This window comes from Coptis chinensis, chromosome 3, assembly GCF_015680905.1.
Source record: "Coptis chinensis isolate HL-2020 chromosome 3, ASM1568090v1, whole genome shotgun sequence".
NCBI lineage: Eukaryota > Viridiplantae > Streptophyta > Magnoliopsida > Ranunculales > Ranunculaceae > Coptis > Coptis chinensis.
The window spans coordinates 952,519-970,788 of NC_141458.1; the positions used below are offsets into that span (position 1 = coordinate 952,519).

Below are 18,270 nucleotides of genomic sequence, written 5' to 3' on the forward strand. Positions count from 1 at the left end.
CACACTTTCACTATAAATACACATACCATAATTGTCCAACTATTTATTAAATATTTTCAATTAAAATGACATTGTCCTTTGTAATTTATTACTTACACCCAAAGGTACTTCCAATAATTTGTCTTATATAACAAAAACTTGTCAACTTAGCAGCCATGAAGAACAATGAGCACTAGCCTAATAAAAAATAAGACTTTATTCCTTTGATCATCAAATCAAAGTCTAAAACTTATTATTCTCAGTTTCTTTTCCCACTTACTTCTTATAAATTATATTTTTATTCACATCCAAGCTAAGTCTAGAGCTAAAGGTTTCCTTCCACACCATTAAAACGAAATACAGAGCAGAGACATTTGTAACACGAAAACCGAAAAACAACCTTTGTCAGAAAAATGACATTTGTAATCTCAAACTTTTCTCCTTCACTTGTTGAAAAGCCAATTTTTTCATTTCCACATACAAAGCTTGAATCACTTTTAAATTAGAAAAAAGGTATGATAATATTATACTCATTTGAGTCTATTATGGAAGCAGTTTATGATATTAGAAACATTTTAACAACTTCCCTGGCCCTAACCAAAGCTATTATGCATGTTTCTTCTTTATAACTATTACTTCTTCCTTTAGAATGATAATATAATTATTTGTCTATGTACTTTTCAATGTTAGATGTAATTTTAGTGAGGTTTGAGTACAAAGAATAACAAATTCCGAACTCTCGATGTACTTCAATTCATTAGATTGTGGATGTGCATTTAAAATTGTTAGACTTATCCAGGATCATTACTAGATTGGTGGGACTTTGAGTTTAGAGATCTTTGTACATTTTTATAATATAAATGAGTTTTAAAACTAATGTAGTAAAAAGAAGAAAATATATAGGCCTGACCCTGAAGCCTTTAAAGAGGGCTTAGGATAAAGTCAGGGCTTGAGATTTAGACTTGTGACCCAGCCTGACCCGACCCGACCGATCTGATCTTAATATCTAAAGGGCTTTAAATGTTTAAGGTCGGGCTAGCCCGACCCGGCCTATTGCCCACCCCTACTAGAGATGCATCTAAGGGTGGAATTTGAGTCGAGCGGCTCGGGCTCGGCTCAAACTCGTTCATTTAATAAATGAGCCAAGCTTGAGCCTATATTATAGCTCGTGTAACAAACAAGCTTGAAAAAGCTTGGCTCGATAAGCAAACTGCTCGGGCTCGGCTTGGCTCAGGCGCCAAGCTTGAGAATAGTGAAGCTCGACTTGATTAGCTCGAATTCCACCCTTAGATGCATCATCTATCTTTGATCCCGAGTATGCGACTAAATTTCAAAAAAATTCATGAAAATTTTGCGAAATTTTTCATTTTTGGTGGGCACCGAAATATTTCGGACTATACATTTTCTATTTGCAAGTTTTCAAAGTTTTTTCACAAAAATTTCGGTTTTTTTTTCGATTTCGTTCATTATATACATTGATATGCAATTTTTCATGAAATTTAGAGAAAATTTTAAAATTGTAGCAAGTGCAATATTATTTTAAATAAATGCTAGTTATGTCAATTTAGCATTTAGTATTTATTAGTTACCAAACATTAAAGCCGTAATCTTTCTCAAACTTATATTTAGCCATCCAAATATTTGAGAGACTCACCACTTCACCTCGGTAAGTTTGTATTCTCTCTCCAATCTCTCCATTTTGATTTCCTTTTGTGCTCTAGACATTTGATTATTGAAATATGTAATATAGCGTATTTAAAAGGATTGTTAATATTGAGATAGAGAGTTGTTTATTTTGGTCATTTTTGGTGTACAGATATTTAAATTTGAAAGTGTAGTTGGTACCTACATTTTTTTTATTTTTGTTAATGTATTCATATATATTTTTTTTATTTTTTACGAAAATTTCTTGAAATTTTTTATATTTTCGTTTTCTGTGATTACCAAAATAGTGACCGAAAACAAAATTTAATTTCTTGATCCCTATCTCCTTATTGAGTAAATGGCTTAAGTACGTGTTTAGTTATAAGAGGGGTCTCAGACTCTCAGGTTAAAATCACTCCGAGCATGAGTTCATCCATCCGTGCTATTTTTAGTGTGTTTAGCTGCTCTAGTGCTCTCTTAGCAAACTTGAGCTTTTATAGTAATTGGAAATTTACAATAGATTAAATGATATATTCTAATACTATTTAGCTTTTGTCTTAAGGTTGAAGTGTATTTCTATCTCTTATATACAAATAATTGAATTTTTGCTGTTTTTTAACAATGAGGGATTCCATATTTCCATGGACGATGGTGCAGCTATATTTTATATTCTACAGTTGCATCCTCGTCCATAGAAATATCTTTTTTTGGTAGACGATGGGCACTTATTTAAGATTCGCAGTTTGCTGACTTTGCTCCTTAGTGTCAATTCTCATATCAAATGCCACCTCCAATAAGTTGGAAGTAGATGGTGATGATGACTCATGACATATGTACGGAGCAAAATTTCTTGTCCTACTTGGCAATGTAGACTGTACATGGCTATGTCCCATATATATTTATGTGAAGCAGCAATTTTAATTGTAATGGCCGATTTAGCTAGGTTCATCATTATTAATTGGTGGGGTTTTATTGAGTATTTGAGTAATTGAGTCTAAACTAAAAGTCGTGTATGGGCATGGATGCCTGCTGGTTAGCTGTTACCTGAACCCCATGGCATGTGGATTGTGGTTTTGTGTGTAATATCCGTACTACATCATTATATTTTTCTATACAAAATTGAGGCTAATAGGAAAACTACAACTACTTCTCACAACATTGAAGATTCTGGTTATCAATCTAAACCTGCCGTATAAGAAAGTTCTATGACAGTTTGTTTTTGTATTCGTAAGAGCACTTTAATACTGAATGCTAAAAACACTATTTTTTTTTTATCAAACCAAATAAGAGATAAAAAAAAAATCACTAAACATCTTGAACAGAAATCAAAATTTTACCACCAAATAATGCTGTTTTGAATAAACTGCGTCAGAATAGTCTATTCAGTTTTCAAAACACCCTACCAAAACGCTCATATTGTATTTGAAACAGCGTTGTACATTTCAAAACACCTAAAGCCACGTTTCTTTTTTTAAATCAGGGCATGCAGTATTTCAAAAACTGCACAATTTTTGAAAAACTGTATGGGCTAAAAATATAAGCCCACAATGGACTCAGGCAATTTTTCAAAAATCGTGCCGCTTATTTGGTTTGGTGTTTTTTTTATGTTGATGATTCATTGGTGTACTACTAAAAATAGTTTTTAACCAAATTTTCAAAAATTTAGTGTTTGCATATGAATTATAAGATGTTGGAAAACTAAAACCTTACCAAATTAGAGAACAACAAATTTTCTTAGACTGACAATTATCATTTACAAGGGGACATAAAACAACATCAATAATACTGAGATAATAAGAATAATCATTCTATATAAGATATCGATGTAGCAAAAGGCATAAAAGTTCCATGTGACACATGTAATTTCAGTTAGTTGGGAGAATGGGTTGGGAGTTGTAGAGAGAGACTTTCAGGGCTATAATCTTTGTCCTAATCTTTGTATATTATAGCCCTATTCAATCTGTAAGCTATAAAAGTATCTAAGCTATGACTATTACCTTGTCTCGAGGGGAAATAAAGTTTAGGACACTTACTGAAAATGTATTATTGCAAGAGAGGGTAGGGGTGTTTAGATCCTATTTATTTATTGTTAGTAAACATAGTGTAAATATATTTTTTGAAAAAATAAACGTGTTTGGTATCTATTTTTATAATTTTAGTATAAAGTAGTTTTTTACCTAAAAAAATATTTTATAATAAATAGCAAAAATTTGTTTTTCAAGTTAAAAAAAAAAATTATATGGATTGCCAATGCATTAGTAAAAAATGTCAAGATATTTCGAAAAATATTACAAAATTTACTCGTTTGATAAAATAGCTTTTAAAAAAAAATCTCAACCAAACATGTTTATTCAAATATTGTTTTTAGAATATATATTTTTTGAAAAAAATGAGATCCCAACACCCACTAAGCAAAGAGTATGTTGGAACTTGGAAGTTGGAACCACTACTCTTCTACTGAGTACTGACTTAAAATTAGGGCGGCGGTATTTACACTCCAACTTTAAACTTTTTCGTTTTATTTCATTAACTTTTACTACAAGTGGTATTGTGGTTTAAGCTAACAAGATAACATACTAGACAATATACTTATATGGTGGTGACTTTTTTAAATTAAGAGCTGGAAACATCTTTTGATAGGCTCATGAGTCATGACGCCAAGGAGAATGATTCAATAGTTGCGTGAAAGGACAGATAACGAGATGAAGGACTTTTGGAATTCCTGTTTGCAGAAAAAAGTAACGAGTAGATGAAGGCAAGTAGGCAACAGCCAACAAGGCAAGCTCAAACTGCCAAATCTCTTACAGAGACGTTCTGCACAATTCTCAGACAGAAGATTTACATAAAAACTAATATAACTTTATTGCTACCAGATAGTCATATGAACGGAATGTACAAATATGCTCATGTAGCATTTGGGCAGAGTGTCTATAAAGAAAGTCTTCTATCAATAGATTCAAACACTGTCAGTAAATCATAGGATTTAAGCCCTTAGTTAATGCCATCACTCTAAATCCAAACACCAAACACATCATAGAGATATTAAGTTCACCTTATGAGTTATGACCAATGAATTGAAGTAATATTCCAATTTATTACATATACCATCGTTTCACTTGCAACAGTACCAGCTATGCAACAGCCAACAGAAAACATCTACTTTCTCTATCAGGTGGGTTTTCTTATAGGGTCTTTCAGATTTAATTTACGTAAATTACAGAGAACATATTTATTTTACATAAAGTATTCAGATATCACCCAACTCGACTCAAATCCAACATATTTAATTTCCAACTTATTACCAGCAGAGCTCATAAATGAAACAATTCGTCACCCAGCTTTCTACTTGTTTAATAGCAACATGGACCAAACTTAATTTTACACGAAACAAAATTTTCTCAGTCGAATGCTATAGAACATGAATTACAGTAAGTATGGATATCTGACCATGCAGCAGTTACTCAAACTGTAAATCAAACTGTAAAATAACAGTCTCCTCAGCTACGGTCCAGTCGTTGCTGCTGGAATCGTCTTGACTTGTTGTATAAGAACAGTTCTGAAACAATAAAAGAGTAATGCAAGATTATAGGGCATGCATGAACGCACCCGCTTTCCGATCCAGTAAAAAAAATACATTGACATGCTTTTCAACAGAACTGCCTTCAAAATGGTGGTTTGAGCGTAAGACCCCACATTGTGGGTCTTCGTCTGAAATTAGATTGAGCATATTACTTAATTAATCAGATTGGAAAAGCTGATTTGCAAGTAATGACCAGTTGCATGTGGAAACGTTAAACGTTATAATTATCAGCTTTAAAACAAGCACAAATGAGGAAATACCTAATTTAAATATGCTGCAGTAAAATTTGGTCTAAAGGTACAGCAAACAGACAATCTTATAACAGGCAATAAATATAGATGGTGCTCATACATGGGTTTCTCCCACTTGTCTGGGGCCACCTTCTGAATGGTTCATGTGTCCAGAATAAATATAAATACAGCTAGGCTGAAATAGCACACACAGTCACAAACATGGCAACAAATACAGAGAAAGGTCTAATTAAGTTCCCACTCTTCCATTGGCTGACTGGAAGATGTGTACGATGTCGAGCTAAAGACAAAAAAGAAAAAGAAAAAAGCCAACTAGGGTCTTCCCATACACCAGTCAGAAAAAAGGGTAACAATTAAAAGAAATATATAACATATACAATTGGCAAACTTTCAGCAAGGCACATCGACAATAGGTTCCGCTTTGTTCCAGAGTCTTGCATGTACTGATTTTTTATAAGAATGCTGTTGTCAGATAGTCTTGGTAGTCATGCTGAATTATAACAGACTACTGACAGCTAGGGTGATCAAACTTATAAAATTGGCTATATGGGAATCAGAAAATCCACCTTGGAACAAGTGTACACAAACAGTGTCATCCATTCCCAGTGCTCTGGAGAAAGAGTAGATAAACCATCACTTGCTTCCCGTAGAAAAAACAACAATGGAGGCATCAGCTGCATCTCATAGTGTCTGGATGCACCACAATGTCTGCATTTTGCAGGTACATCAGACTCTTTTGTAGCCAAAAGCGGCTTCCCACCATAGTAATACCTGACACATAAAAGACGTAAGGGACATGAAAGCTATGCTTTCTTGATGACACATCAGTAATTTCCATCAGATGGATTCCTGTTACATACGTGAAGCAACAGCAGCTGTGAGGGTTATATGGTTATCTTGAAGTTCATCACAATAATTAATAAACTTTTAGAGTTCAAGTTGTTTAGGGAGATACTACTTGCTAGAACTGCTCCATGTTACATTACGCAGATGGCAGGACAACAATGAAAGGTCATATGACTTGGTATTAAAAGCTTTGAGGTTAAGGACCAAACCACATTTGAAAAAGTTCATTATTCGCCTAAAAGAAGAATATACATGTCTCAGATCTAACTGAGTGGTTACTTGGTGTTTAGCCCGTGATTTCAAGCCAACTTGAATTAAATTTTGTTGCACTTAAGGTACTCTGAAGTCTGAACTAGAACTTCTTCATGTTTAACAACTAATACCATGGCCTGAGATACGCTGAAGCAGATACAACTGATACACGCTAATGAAGTTGCAGATCACATACCTAAAGCATTGCTCTGGATATGCATCCAATCGTTTCTTAAATTTCATGTATGTCCTGTCAACAAACAAAGCTCTATCATACTCATAACCTTCTTCTTCCCATTTTTCTTCCTCTCTCTGATCGTCAGTATCACCTGCATTCTCCTTTATAGAAAGTGATGAGATGTTGGAGCAAACAACACTAAACTTCCCTGGCAATGACTCGTCCTGTGGATATATATAGAAGCAAGGTACCACTGCAATTAACATACACAAACCAAATGAATTGAAAAGAACCTTGTAATAACCAGACATCCTAATTCCCATAGCAAATAGTGTTTGATAGTACACAAAGGATCATGAATGCAGTTCCAGAAACAAAAGTGTTCAACAAGTGCAAACAGGTATATGTTGTCTATTTATCTTGATTTTAATGCATTCCTTTTCATTAATTGGTTGTGTAACTTTTGAAATAAGGATTAATTTAAATACTACAAACTAACTCCATTAGCAACCATAATCTTGTTCACTATAGACATGGTTTTCTCCAATGCACCAATAGAGATCAAGCTGCTAATATTGCAGCTAGACAAACTTCCTTCAGTTCCTTGTATATTTAAAACTTCAAGTCTGCGGTGTATTTATATTAAATCCAGAATACATAACATGCAAAAAGACCTTTTACGCACTATTTTCCAGTGGAAGGGGGTTAAGTAGACTCCCAACCATATGAAACCAAAGTTCTGTTTTGGATTGTTAAGAGAAAGATGGCATGTTCTTACAGTCAACAACCTAGTTGAAATAGCAAGAGGTCCCTCTTTTGCACCCGAAAGAATATTTTCTTAATATTTGTTCTTTTTTTTAGTGATAGGTAATCAATTCAACTCCTTAGCAGAGAATAAGACGTATGTTATACCTGGTGTCTTAAGATCAGTCAATTGGACAATTGGGTGTAGCGGTGATGCTGTCTTGACACTCTCTGGTTGCTGGCGAGAATTTTGCTTTTTGGTTAGAGAAGCAATGTGTGAAGCTTCGGAAAGTGCCCTACTCAATTTCTCCATATCAACATCATCATTGTTTACATCATCACCACAGTCATCACTCCATATATCCTCCAACCACTTGTTATTTGAAATGGGTGCAGAAGTTCTCCCCGACGAAGTGACTTCCTTACTGGAAACGCTTGATTCTTTATTGTTAGTTTTTTGAACTCGAAGAGCTCGCCAGCTGCATAACATTATGAGGAACTTCTAAATGAAAATATTGAAAAAAACCTAATACTCCTTTTTTACTTGGGCTCTAATGATCATATAAAAAAAACTATCTTGATGTGTTTCACCAGAAGGAGATTAACACTCTTCCATTCTCTAAATTCCATCACCATAGAAGAGTAGCAAAAGACTTATCCAGATTTCAACCTTCTTAATGAAATACAGATCCAGGAGTAAAGCGCTAAGCATAACTAAGGATTGTAAAAGTAAAATATTTATAGACAAATAAAGAAGGAAGACTTCTAGAAAACTAAGAGATGATATACCTGAGAGGGTTGCTTCCACACTTTTGCATTGAGCATCCAAAAACATAGATTACACGTTCCTCAATCTTCACAGTATCACTAAAAACAGGAGCATAGAGCTGGAAAATAAACAAATAAATAACGATGAAATGGGCTGCACCATCCTTTGAATGTACCAATCATTGTCAAGAACTACAAAGTTCAAATAATATGCAAAACCTGCACAACAAGACATAGACGACTTCCACATGCACCGCGCTTTCGAGAAAATCGGTCTAACGTCCACTTCTGGGATAGGCCAGTCCTTGGCATTGAGCAAAAGGGAAAACATTAGACTTCAAAAAGTCAGGAAGAACACAACATATTTCATTACAGAAACTTACTGGGAAACCACCAATTTTCGTTGTGTAATGATCGGCTGCTTCGCGATAATCCTTGGCCCATGGTCCTGGCATGCCAAGAATCACTTCACCCATCTCTCTACCTAGCAGACCATCACCCCGGAACCCAACAATTCAAATTCCAAATAGAACTAAGCAATGTGGTAATTTTGATTGCCTATTTTAGTGTATCTCAGTGTACACATGGCATTGAAATATTTCATAACGAAAATTTTCCACCCATGGCCAATATCTTGCTATCCTAATTACACCAAAGAAGAAGTCTTTTAAAAATTCTAATGCTTTCTTGCAATCAATTTCTTTGTTACAAGACTCTAGGTAGTAGCCAAACTAATTTTACTAATGCAATGCATTCAATCCAACATTGAGCATAAATGTATACAAGCTTCAAGTCATTTACATTCAAACTAAATACATATATTGTGATTTCCAGTATAACTCTAGAATCATAGTAAGTATATAAGAAGAAATGTATTACCTTTAGGTGCCTCCTCTTTTCTCAACAAATCGTTTCAAAGAAGAAGAGAGAAGTGGCACTTGATTTCATATTTCTCGATATATTGGACTTTATTACTGATATATATATATATTTCAGAAAACTCAATGGGCCGGGTTTGGACTCAGCATTTCTATTGGCCAAGCCCGATAATCCAATGTTATCAAGTGTAAGGGCGCCCTTAAAACCCAGATCCACGTCACTTTTTTGGAGGGCCACGTCGGATTAACCAGGAGCATTAAAAGGAGCTAAATCTCAATAATAGTTAGGGTGTTCTAACAGACAAAAAATATCGGGAAATTTGGAGGATCGATATTCAATTCACGGATATGTATCGTGGATATATGAAGTCTTTGGGGATTTTGTTTCAAAGGTTTCGTAGATATATCAAAATATTTCGAAAAATATCTAGATATTGTGGATATTTCTTGATATATCATGATACATTATTTATATTTATTTGAAATATAATGGTAAATATTAAATAAAATTATTATATACACAAAATATCCCTAAATATATCTAAATATCGCAAATATCATAAATATCGTTGAAATAAGATATTTGAAGAAATTGATATATCCACGAACATATTGGTGATATTTATATTTTTTTTTTCTGAAATATGGATAAATATCCCCGAATATCGGGATATATCGGGATATTTTGTACTATGGTTCTAACAGAGAAAGAGAGAAAGAAATTTGGAGGAAGTAAAGTCACGTTAGCACTTAAGTGAAGTCATGTGTGGATTTTCATTCAAAGGTTTGGGATTCTGGCTCTTTTAAAAACATCTATAGAAATGAAGATAGTTATTCAGGATGACAAAATTGGAGGCCCATTTAGTTATCTGCCATTGGAAGATGTTTTCTTTAAAAAAATATTGATGTTAAATTTGAAGAAAATAACTGCAATTTATCAAACCCCATTGGTGATGCCCTAACATTTAGTAAAAAAATCAAATGGAGCCCTAGCGGCCGTTGAAGCCTCCCAACAAGCCCATCTTAATCTAATTTGAACTTTGAAGGGCATCCCAATTACACTTAACAAAATCACAAGTCACTTCTATAGGAGATATATATTATACGACAAGTAACTTAGGGTATGCCCGTTATTACGACATGAGACTTCGACTATAATCGCAGGATGACTACTATCTCGACAACTCATCCCACATTTTTATTAAAATGCGTACCATCTTAAACCAAAAATATTAAAGACCCCCAGACCAAAACAACTCAATTTTTCGACCGAAACCAATTACCCATTATCTATAACCCTATCCCAAATACCCATTATCTACAAATTTAAAAATCATAATTGGAGGATCAAACTGTTCTTTTATTAATCTAAATGGCAATTACAATTTATAAACCTCCAACTTCCATTTTTGATTTTTGGGTTAATTTTTAGAGAAAAGAATCATGGTTTTAATGGATGTGGGCCCCACACCATTATGTTTTATTAGATAGATGGAAGATACTTAATCAAAATATAAACAAAAAGGAGAGTAAAGGCGAAGCGGATGAGGATGGTATGGTGAAAGAGGTTAGTAAGTTCCTTAAAAGTGAGGATAATGTAATTTAAAACCAACACATACAAAATAAAGGGTCCCAGGACACAAAACTATTAACGTAAGTTGTAGAATAAGAATATTTTACATTTTATATAGATTCATATAATATGGTTGTTGATCTCTTGTGTTTAAGGGGGTGTATAAACTTATAATATGTCTTCCAAACAAATTCAATCCAAGGCTCCAGAGATATATATTATACGTGGAGTTCCATTTGAGAGGGAGAGGGAGAGGAGATTGGAGAGCTTTTCATCGGCTTCCTCTGAGAGCGCTTTGGAATGAGGAGAGGAGGATAGGGAATAATGTAAACCAACCAAACGACTTTTGTTCACATAACCCCTCTCTTTTACGTTATCCCAAAATGTTTCTCTGCTTCAAACTTGATTATTTGTGAACTGATCATACAAAAATGGGTGTCACATATTCATGTTGTGTTAAACAAATTCTGTTCTTACTTGTTAATCTAAAATGGCTTGATCGAGTAACGTAAGTTGAGTAGTTGTGAATTGTGATGCCAACTTCCACTGACCCTTGAAATTTTTGGTATTGCTAGGTATTTGATGTAGAACTGAGAAGCATCAATAATTAATGGTAATAGGAGATTAGGAACAACAATGTTTCGTCGTGTTTAAACTTGATTATGTGGATGATGTAGGTCTGATAGCGAGAGCCGTGAGGTGTATAAACTTAAGTAAAGGAGCTTCCATAACATGGCGTGTAATGCAAGGCTAGCGGATGCTGATGGTATGTGTGAAATTGCATGTTAGTAAGTTCCTTAATACAGTATCTTAGACCTTAATACAGTAACTTAAGTTCTTGAGGCTTTGAAAGTGTTGCACAATTCCATGAAGGTGAAGCAAGTTTCTGGTCCCAGGACAGGAACAAAGAACTCTAGTCCTCTTTCATTGTAGAACAAGAACCACAAACATATGCTTTCCTAACTCTTACCTCATTGGAGGGAAGAATAGCTTAGGCCACAAGATCCAATCCAATTGCCATGGCCACACTCTCTATCCTCTCACCAAAACCACCCCTTAAAACTATCTTCCTTCACAATCCAATATCCATCAACAAACAAACTACACTTCCAAATCTCCAACACAAACATACCATCATACTTTCATCTAAATCATCATCCTTTAGACCACCTGGAAGCAGAGTGCCCTGTTCCATTTGATCAACAACCTATAAATGAATACCAAAGTCTTTCCAGTTCTTTCCCATTTTCCTGGGCAGTTACTGATGACTTGGTCGAGTATTCCATTCGTCTTATCGCCACTGGTGCATCATTTGCTTTTTTCATCGGTCTTCCTGTTGCTTGGTTTGGTGTAGTGAATCCTGAATCTCAACCTCTTAAGTGTGGTATTGGAGCTTTGTCAAGTGGATTATTTGTTGTAACTTTAGCAGTACTCCGTATGTACCTTGGTTGGGCTTATGTAGGGAATCGTCTTCTTAGCGCCACAGTTGAATGTAACCTTCATCAAATTCTTTTTACGTTGTTCTTAGTGTGAATTGCTGATTGGTGAACTGAGTGACTAGTGTTACTAAACATTGTGGAATTTTCTGTTTAATTTGTTTTTGCAGATGAGGAAACAGGATGGTATGACGGCCAGGTAAACTAACTCCTTGGTATCCCTTCCTTTATATCCTTATATTTGGTATTCGATCAATTATACAAGCAATCTTTTAACCAATTTTTACAAATTACAAGGGTATAATTTATTTTTAATGTTTCCAATGCTTTTTATCTACATTTTCTCCACATATATTGACTGAAATCCAACTCACCTGGCCTTTTGCCAATTTTTGATACATGCTGTAGTATAATTTCTGCATTCAGTTATGATTATAATATGGTGCAGCTTACTTCGCCCCACGTCGAATTATAATTGTATCCAGTGTCCACCCTTTGCTTGGCTTTTGTATACTATTCCTTGCCTCCTTCAGGAGCAGAAAGCTCCATCATAGTGATCACCATTGAGTGTTGGATAATGAAGCTTTATATATATATTTTTTCATTTTCCCTCCCTCCTGTTGGATGCCACATTTTATATGGGTGTATAAAGAAAATGTTGCATTTTAAGAGAACAAGTTTTCGCGTAAACAATAGGGAAAACAGAACTAGCTTGCTAAGATTTATATTTTTAAACAAACTGCGTTGGTGTTCAAGAATTACTACTTCCTATACTCAAGTTTTTCTATTTAACAGGTATGGATAAAGAGTGCTCAAGTTTTAGCTAGAGATCGTCTTCTCGGTTCATATTCAGTGAGTTTCTTTAGATTTTGTGATCTACTGCTACCAACCATGCATTAGGTTATTAGTAACTTGAGATTGATATACAGAATTGTGGTTTGTGTACATCAGTTGACCTATCTTTGCCTTTTCATATTAGAGTCAGGTGGACCTGTATCATATATATATATATTCACCTAATAAGCTTGTCAAAAAACCAATGAGAGCATGATACAGTGACATGCATGACCACGTTTTCAACAATTGATCTTATGAATTCGCCTGATTATAGTGTGACATTATTTGTTTCTCTCATTCAGGTTAAACCTGTACTTAGCAGATTAAAGTTAACACTAGTAGGACTGGCGACGTCCTTACAACTGTATGCATCTTCCTTCTTGTTAACATAGAAGGCAGCCAAAAGGTTTCATACTTTTCATCACAGGAACCGGGAGGAAGGTCTGTTGTTGGAGTATATAAGGATGATTCTGCCAGATTATTTGAGCCAGATGATTTTTGTGGCGAACCTAGTCCGCAGTAATACTAAAATGCATGTAGTCATGATCAACTCTTGTACAGTGTATAATTCAAAATAGTGTATATAGTATATATACCATATACCTTGCGTTTTTTTTACCAAAAAATAAATATACCTTGCGTTTCAGGCATTCAACTGCTCGATCCATATATTTACTCAACACCATATCTCAGCAAAATGTGGCAGATTATGTCATACTGGCAAGTGTCAACGCACGTTTATTTTTGTCTAATGTGCAAACAAAATAACTTGAAGCAGTCGGATCGGAATGTTTCGACTCTTAAGGGCATCTCCAATGGGGGTGTAAAATTACATCTCCATCTTGGCTCCACGTAGGTGCCATTAGGATTTTACAACTCTAATTGCATATTATTGCATAGTCTATAAATATCCACACTTCTATATTCTTCAAATGGAAAAGTGTATTCTCAAAAAAATGGATTTTAAAATCATCCAACGTCATGAACTTAAAGTGAACGTCTCTCTTTAATTTAAATTGGGACGCCACCCGAGTTAAAAAAAAAATCAATTTTAGAATTAGAAAAGGACTTTACTTAAAGTGAATTTTTTTGTTTGGACATTGGTTAAAGTATCGCCGAAGCTATTTACCAACCGATAACAACGATGAGAAATTCCCCACCTCATTTATCAACTAATACTCTATTACCTACGTTACACCATCCCTATTGAAAATTTTTTTGTTTTCCCATTAGAAAGAGTTTTTGACATTTGGAATGTAAACTTTACACTCTATACCTTTTTACACCTCGTTGGAGATCCTTTGGATGGTCCCCTATTCGAGTCCAGATTTTAGTTGGGCTTTCAGCCCAACCTAATACAAATAGTCCAAGTCCGAGACATAATATTTTTGGGTGCCCTCAAAATATTAGGCGGTGGATTAAAAAAAAGGTCGTTACTCGAAAATACGCACGAAATAGTCCAAGTCCGAGAAAAAATATTTCTCCAAAACGAAGTTAAGGTTTTGAATGTTTGATAAGCAGCAACGGTATTCTACTGCACTGCACAACTGATATCACTAACATGGCAACAGTGTCGCCAATCAAAGAACAAGTTACCCCAACCTCAGTTTTACCAACTAATAAAAACAAGGAAACAGCCAATTCATCAGATTCTAAGCTGCAGGATTCGAGCAATGATGTCATCACCATTCCCAGTCATTCAAGTAAGGCCTCATTTTAAAATTTTGGTAATTAGACCATAAAGTTATAATCTTTATCTATTTTTTTGTAGTAATTATGTACTTAGTATTGTTTTATATCTTGTGTTAGGATGGTTTTCATGGGATAAAGTACACGAATGCGAGCAACGTTCATTACCTGAGTTTTTCGAGGGAAGGTTGCCTTTGAAGAATCCTAAAGTTTATATGTACATTAGGAATTCAATAATCAAATTGTTTAGAAAACACCCTTCTAGGAAAATTACATTTACTCAAGTTAGGAAAGTGCTTGTTGGGGATGTTGGGTCGACGCGAAGGGTTTTTGATTTTCTTGAGGGTTGGGGTTTGATTAATTATACTGGGGCAGTGCAGAAGTCACATTCAAAGTTGGATGATAAGGAGAATAAATTGAGTGGTGATTTTGGAGATAGTTCTTTGTTGTCAAAGAAAGAGACATCGAAGAGATTTTGCAGTTTATGCAAGACTGTTTGCAGCATTGCTTGCTTCGTTTCTGATAAGGTAATTTATTGTCTATATTTGGCTTTTACAATGTTTATACTTTGAAGTACTGTACTTGTACATTTTCTTTTTTCGATCTTTAGTTGTCCTATTATTTCATCTTCATTTTACACTTATTTATTTTCTTTGTGTGTGATTGTGTTAATAACAAAGTCTTCCCGTTACATTTCAATTCTAATACTTATCATAACCATTGGTGAAAGTTATATGCGTCCTGGTCGAAGAACTCATGAATTTGATGTTGCGTGTTTGGGACTATACATTGTCAAGATAAACATGTAAACAAGGGAATGCTATGAATACTCTATTAGATTGCTTTTCCATGATGATAGTAGGATGTTGGTGAGGGGGGGTTATGCTTTGTTAATGTTGTTTACACACAATGCAATTCAGACACAACCCTAATAAAAACTTTGTTTGTCAAAAACACTGAGGATAGATTTCACTGGACAAATTTATGGCTACTTGGCATATGAAATCATCTGTTGACGTGGAATCTCCTAACTGTTTGAGAGAAGAATTCATTTGACCTTATTCGTTTACGAACATTGTGCAGTGCACGGTATCCCTATAAGTCTAGCAAAAGTAGAATAGAGTTGGAAGTAAGATGATTCTAGGCTTCAGTTGGCGTGGTAGGTGGTCCTTCCACAAATACCTCTACCAAAGGAGATGCAAATATAATCATGCTGTTGCTGCCGTGTTTTCAGCTGTAATTATGTGAGCCTCTTTGAAAGAAAATTTCATGGTGGAATCACCTACCCAGAGTTCAAGAAAAACTAACCCTTGGAATCACCTAACTTTTAGCTCTATTTTAAACAGAAACTGTTGCCAAATTTGCATGGAAACAAGCAAAGGCTATACAGGAATATGTTGCTATAATCCCATAACTAGGTTTTTGACCGAGATTTCTAAATTATGTCTTATCACCAGGAATGCCTCCCCCCCCTAACTAGTGGCATCTGCAGCACATAATATCTAATTGAAGAAATCAGCACTTGGGAGGTCATTGACCCCTGCATTAGCACATTCCTATGAAAAGTTTGTAATCTCTTTGTGGTTGACACTTGACAGATGTACACCACTGATACTTTATTCATTTTATGTAAGATTCTTTAAGAATAAGGACTTGTATTAGTTTCGTGTTGTTCTTCCTTCCCAGATTTTATTGATAATTTGGGTCCTGTAGATGCTCGCACAACATCGGCAGCTGCGATTAGATCAGAATGATTCATAATTGGGATTGGGTAGATAGAATATCTCTGTCCTAGAACCTGTGTGGTATCATCATGTATGGTGTAAACGTATCCTGTGTAACTAAGTTTGGTCTTTGAGTATTTTGCTGGTACTACATTTTTTGTGTCTTCTGCTTAGAATTTCTTTTAGTATGCTGAAACGTAGAAAATGTGTTGTCAGTTGCAACTACTGAATTCTATCTTTTTGTTGTTGTCAGCTTGACCAGACGCTCTGTGCGAGGTGTTTTGTTCGTGGCCAGTACCGAATAGGTCCAAGTAATAATGACTTCAGGAGGGTGGAGATCAGCGAACAAAATATGTCAGAATGGACAGATAAAGAGACACTGAACCTTCTTGAAGCAGTTACGCATTATGGTGATGATTGGAAGAAAATTGCGGAGCATGTGGGTGGCAGAACTGAGAAAGAATGTGTTGCTCGCTTCGTTAAGCTTCCATTTGCGGAACAATTTATTAACCGTCCAGACTCTCTGGCAGTTGTCGAGTATCAGCAGACAAGGACTCCCTCTGAGGCTGAAACTGGAGAAGATAATTCTATCTCATCATCTCCAGCAAAGAAAACGCGTCTGACTCCATTCTCTGACACAAGCAACCCAATTATGGCTCAGGTATGGACTTGATCCATGCACTATTTTGTAATAGCTCTCTAGTTGAACCTACCGTAATTTTTTTTTGTTTTCACTATGTTGTAGTAAATATCTTGAAACTCTACTGATTCTGAAAAGATTTTGGTATTTCTCAGGTTGCTTTCTTATCAGCTATGGTAGGCTCTGGGGTTGCTGAAGCTGCAGCTCGAGCTGCTGTGGGAGCTCTGTCTGATACTAACCTTCCCACTGACCAAAGACGTATAGAAAGACGTTCCAATTCTCTCCCTGAGAAGAGAGATCAATATGGTACGGGTAACCAACTATACTTATTGGAAACATCATTAAACAAATTAAAATAGTTTTCTGAACACAATCTCGGATGTCACAGGACCACGGTCATATTTAAGGACAGACTTACAAAATTTATTTATCTCTTTTAACAAAATTTTAACGTGGAAAAGATCACGTGGATCCTGTTTCTCCACAATGTATGAGTGCATGCTTGTGTAGAAACAGGATCCACATGATTTTCCCCCCTTATTTCTATGCGACACCAACTATACTTGGATCTAAGAAACAGGGTCACTTGTACTTCTAGAAACTTATGGTCTTTCTTCTGATTCAGAATCAGCTTCTGGTGCCAATGGGAGTGATGATATGAATAGATTGGTAGAGGCTGTTGCAGAAGCACAGGAGCAAATCCAGAAGGAAGAGCAAGATATCCAGAGATCCATCACAGACATTCTAGGAGTTCAGGTGCTTATATTTATAAAACCTTTTATTATCTCAGGATTTCTTCGAAACACTGCCTTTATTCCTAACTCTCTTGCTATTGTCCTAATAAATGTTGCAGATGAAGGATCTTCAAGACAAAATCTTTCAATTTGAAGAAATTGAACTGCAGGTGGAGAAAGAATGGGAACAATTACAACTCATGAAGAATCTCCTTTTTGCTGATGAACTATCTCTTCTTTTCAAAAGACCCACACGCTTGGCCTCATCAGGGGACAGTACCAACAGTTCCAAACCTGAAGATTCTTAATAATTTTCTCTCAGATTCCAAAGATTCCAAAGATGTACTTTACATGACAATTTACTTAGTTTTAATGTACTTTCCAAGAGAATCTAAAGTTAAATTAATGCAACGCACGTGTCTCAACTCTCAACTAATATTTAACGTTGTCACTAACAAAGATTTGATGGGCCTGGGCTTAGTATGGGTAAAAAGCCCATTGAGACACCCAAAATAGA

At 35.2% G+C, this 18,270-nt stretch overlaps 3 protein-coding genes across 3 annotated transcripts; 2 read left to right on the forward strand and 1 right to left on the reverse strand.

Annotated features, from left to right (window-relative positions):
• Positions 1-4,680: 4,680 nt before the first annotated feature.
• On the reverse strand, positions 4,681-9,255 carry LOC147507061 (uncharacterized). Its single transcript, XM_086599776.1, is given in 9 exon segments — positions 4,681-5,179; positions 6,021-6,225; positions 6,749-6,983; positions 7,643-7,953; positions 8,264-8,361; positions 8,462-8,497; positions 8,499-8,546; positions 8,626-8,726; positions 9,122-9,255. Coding segments are annotated over 8 exon segments (1,125 nt in total). The 5' UTR covers positions 8,719-8,726; positions 9,122-9,255; the 3' UTR covers positions 4,681-5,080.
• A 2,170-nt stretch (positions 9,256-11,425) lies between these two features.
• On the forward strand, positions 11,426-13,621 carry LOC147507062 (uncharacterized protein ycf36-like). The gene is given in 7 exon segments (XM_086599646.1): positions 11,426-11,459; positions 11,547-11,566; positions 11,684-12,185; positions 12,300-12,328; positions 12,925-12,981; positions 13,269-13,325; positions 13,328-13,621. Coding segments are annotated over 7 exon segments (861 nt in total). The 3' UTR covers positions 13,490-13,621.
• Positions 13,622-14,436: 815 nt separating this feature from the next.
• On the forward strand, positions 14,437-18,164 carry LOC147507063 (SWI/SNF complex subunit SWI3B-like). Its single transcript, XM_086599777.1, has 6 exons — positions 14,437-14,669; positions 14,776-15,182; positions 16,633-17,040; positions 17,175-17,325; positions 17,645-17,775; positions 17,873-18,164. Exons 1-6 carry the CDS (start codon positions 14,528-14,530, stop codon positions 18,059-18,061), a joined length of 1,428 nt encoding a protein of 475 aa, XP_086455903.1. The 5' UTR covers positions 14,437-14,527; the 3' UTR covers positions 18,062-18,164.
• Positions 18,165-18,270: the final 106 nt, after the last annotated feature.

Bases quoted from the DNA above. Each gene is read 5' to 3' on its own strand.
- LOC147507063 (XM_086599777.1), top strand. From the start codon at position 14,528: ATGGCAACAGTGTCGCCAATCAAAGAACAAGTTACCCCAACCTCAGTT. The intron at 15,183-16,632 runs GTAATTTATTGT...TGTTGTTGTCAG, and splicing joins CTTGCTTCGTTTCTGATAAG to CTTGACCAGACGCTCTGTGC. The intron at 17,776-17,872 runs GTGCTTATATTT...TAAATGTTGCAG, and splicing joins CAGACATTCTAGGAGTTCAG to ATGAAGGATCTTCAAGACAA.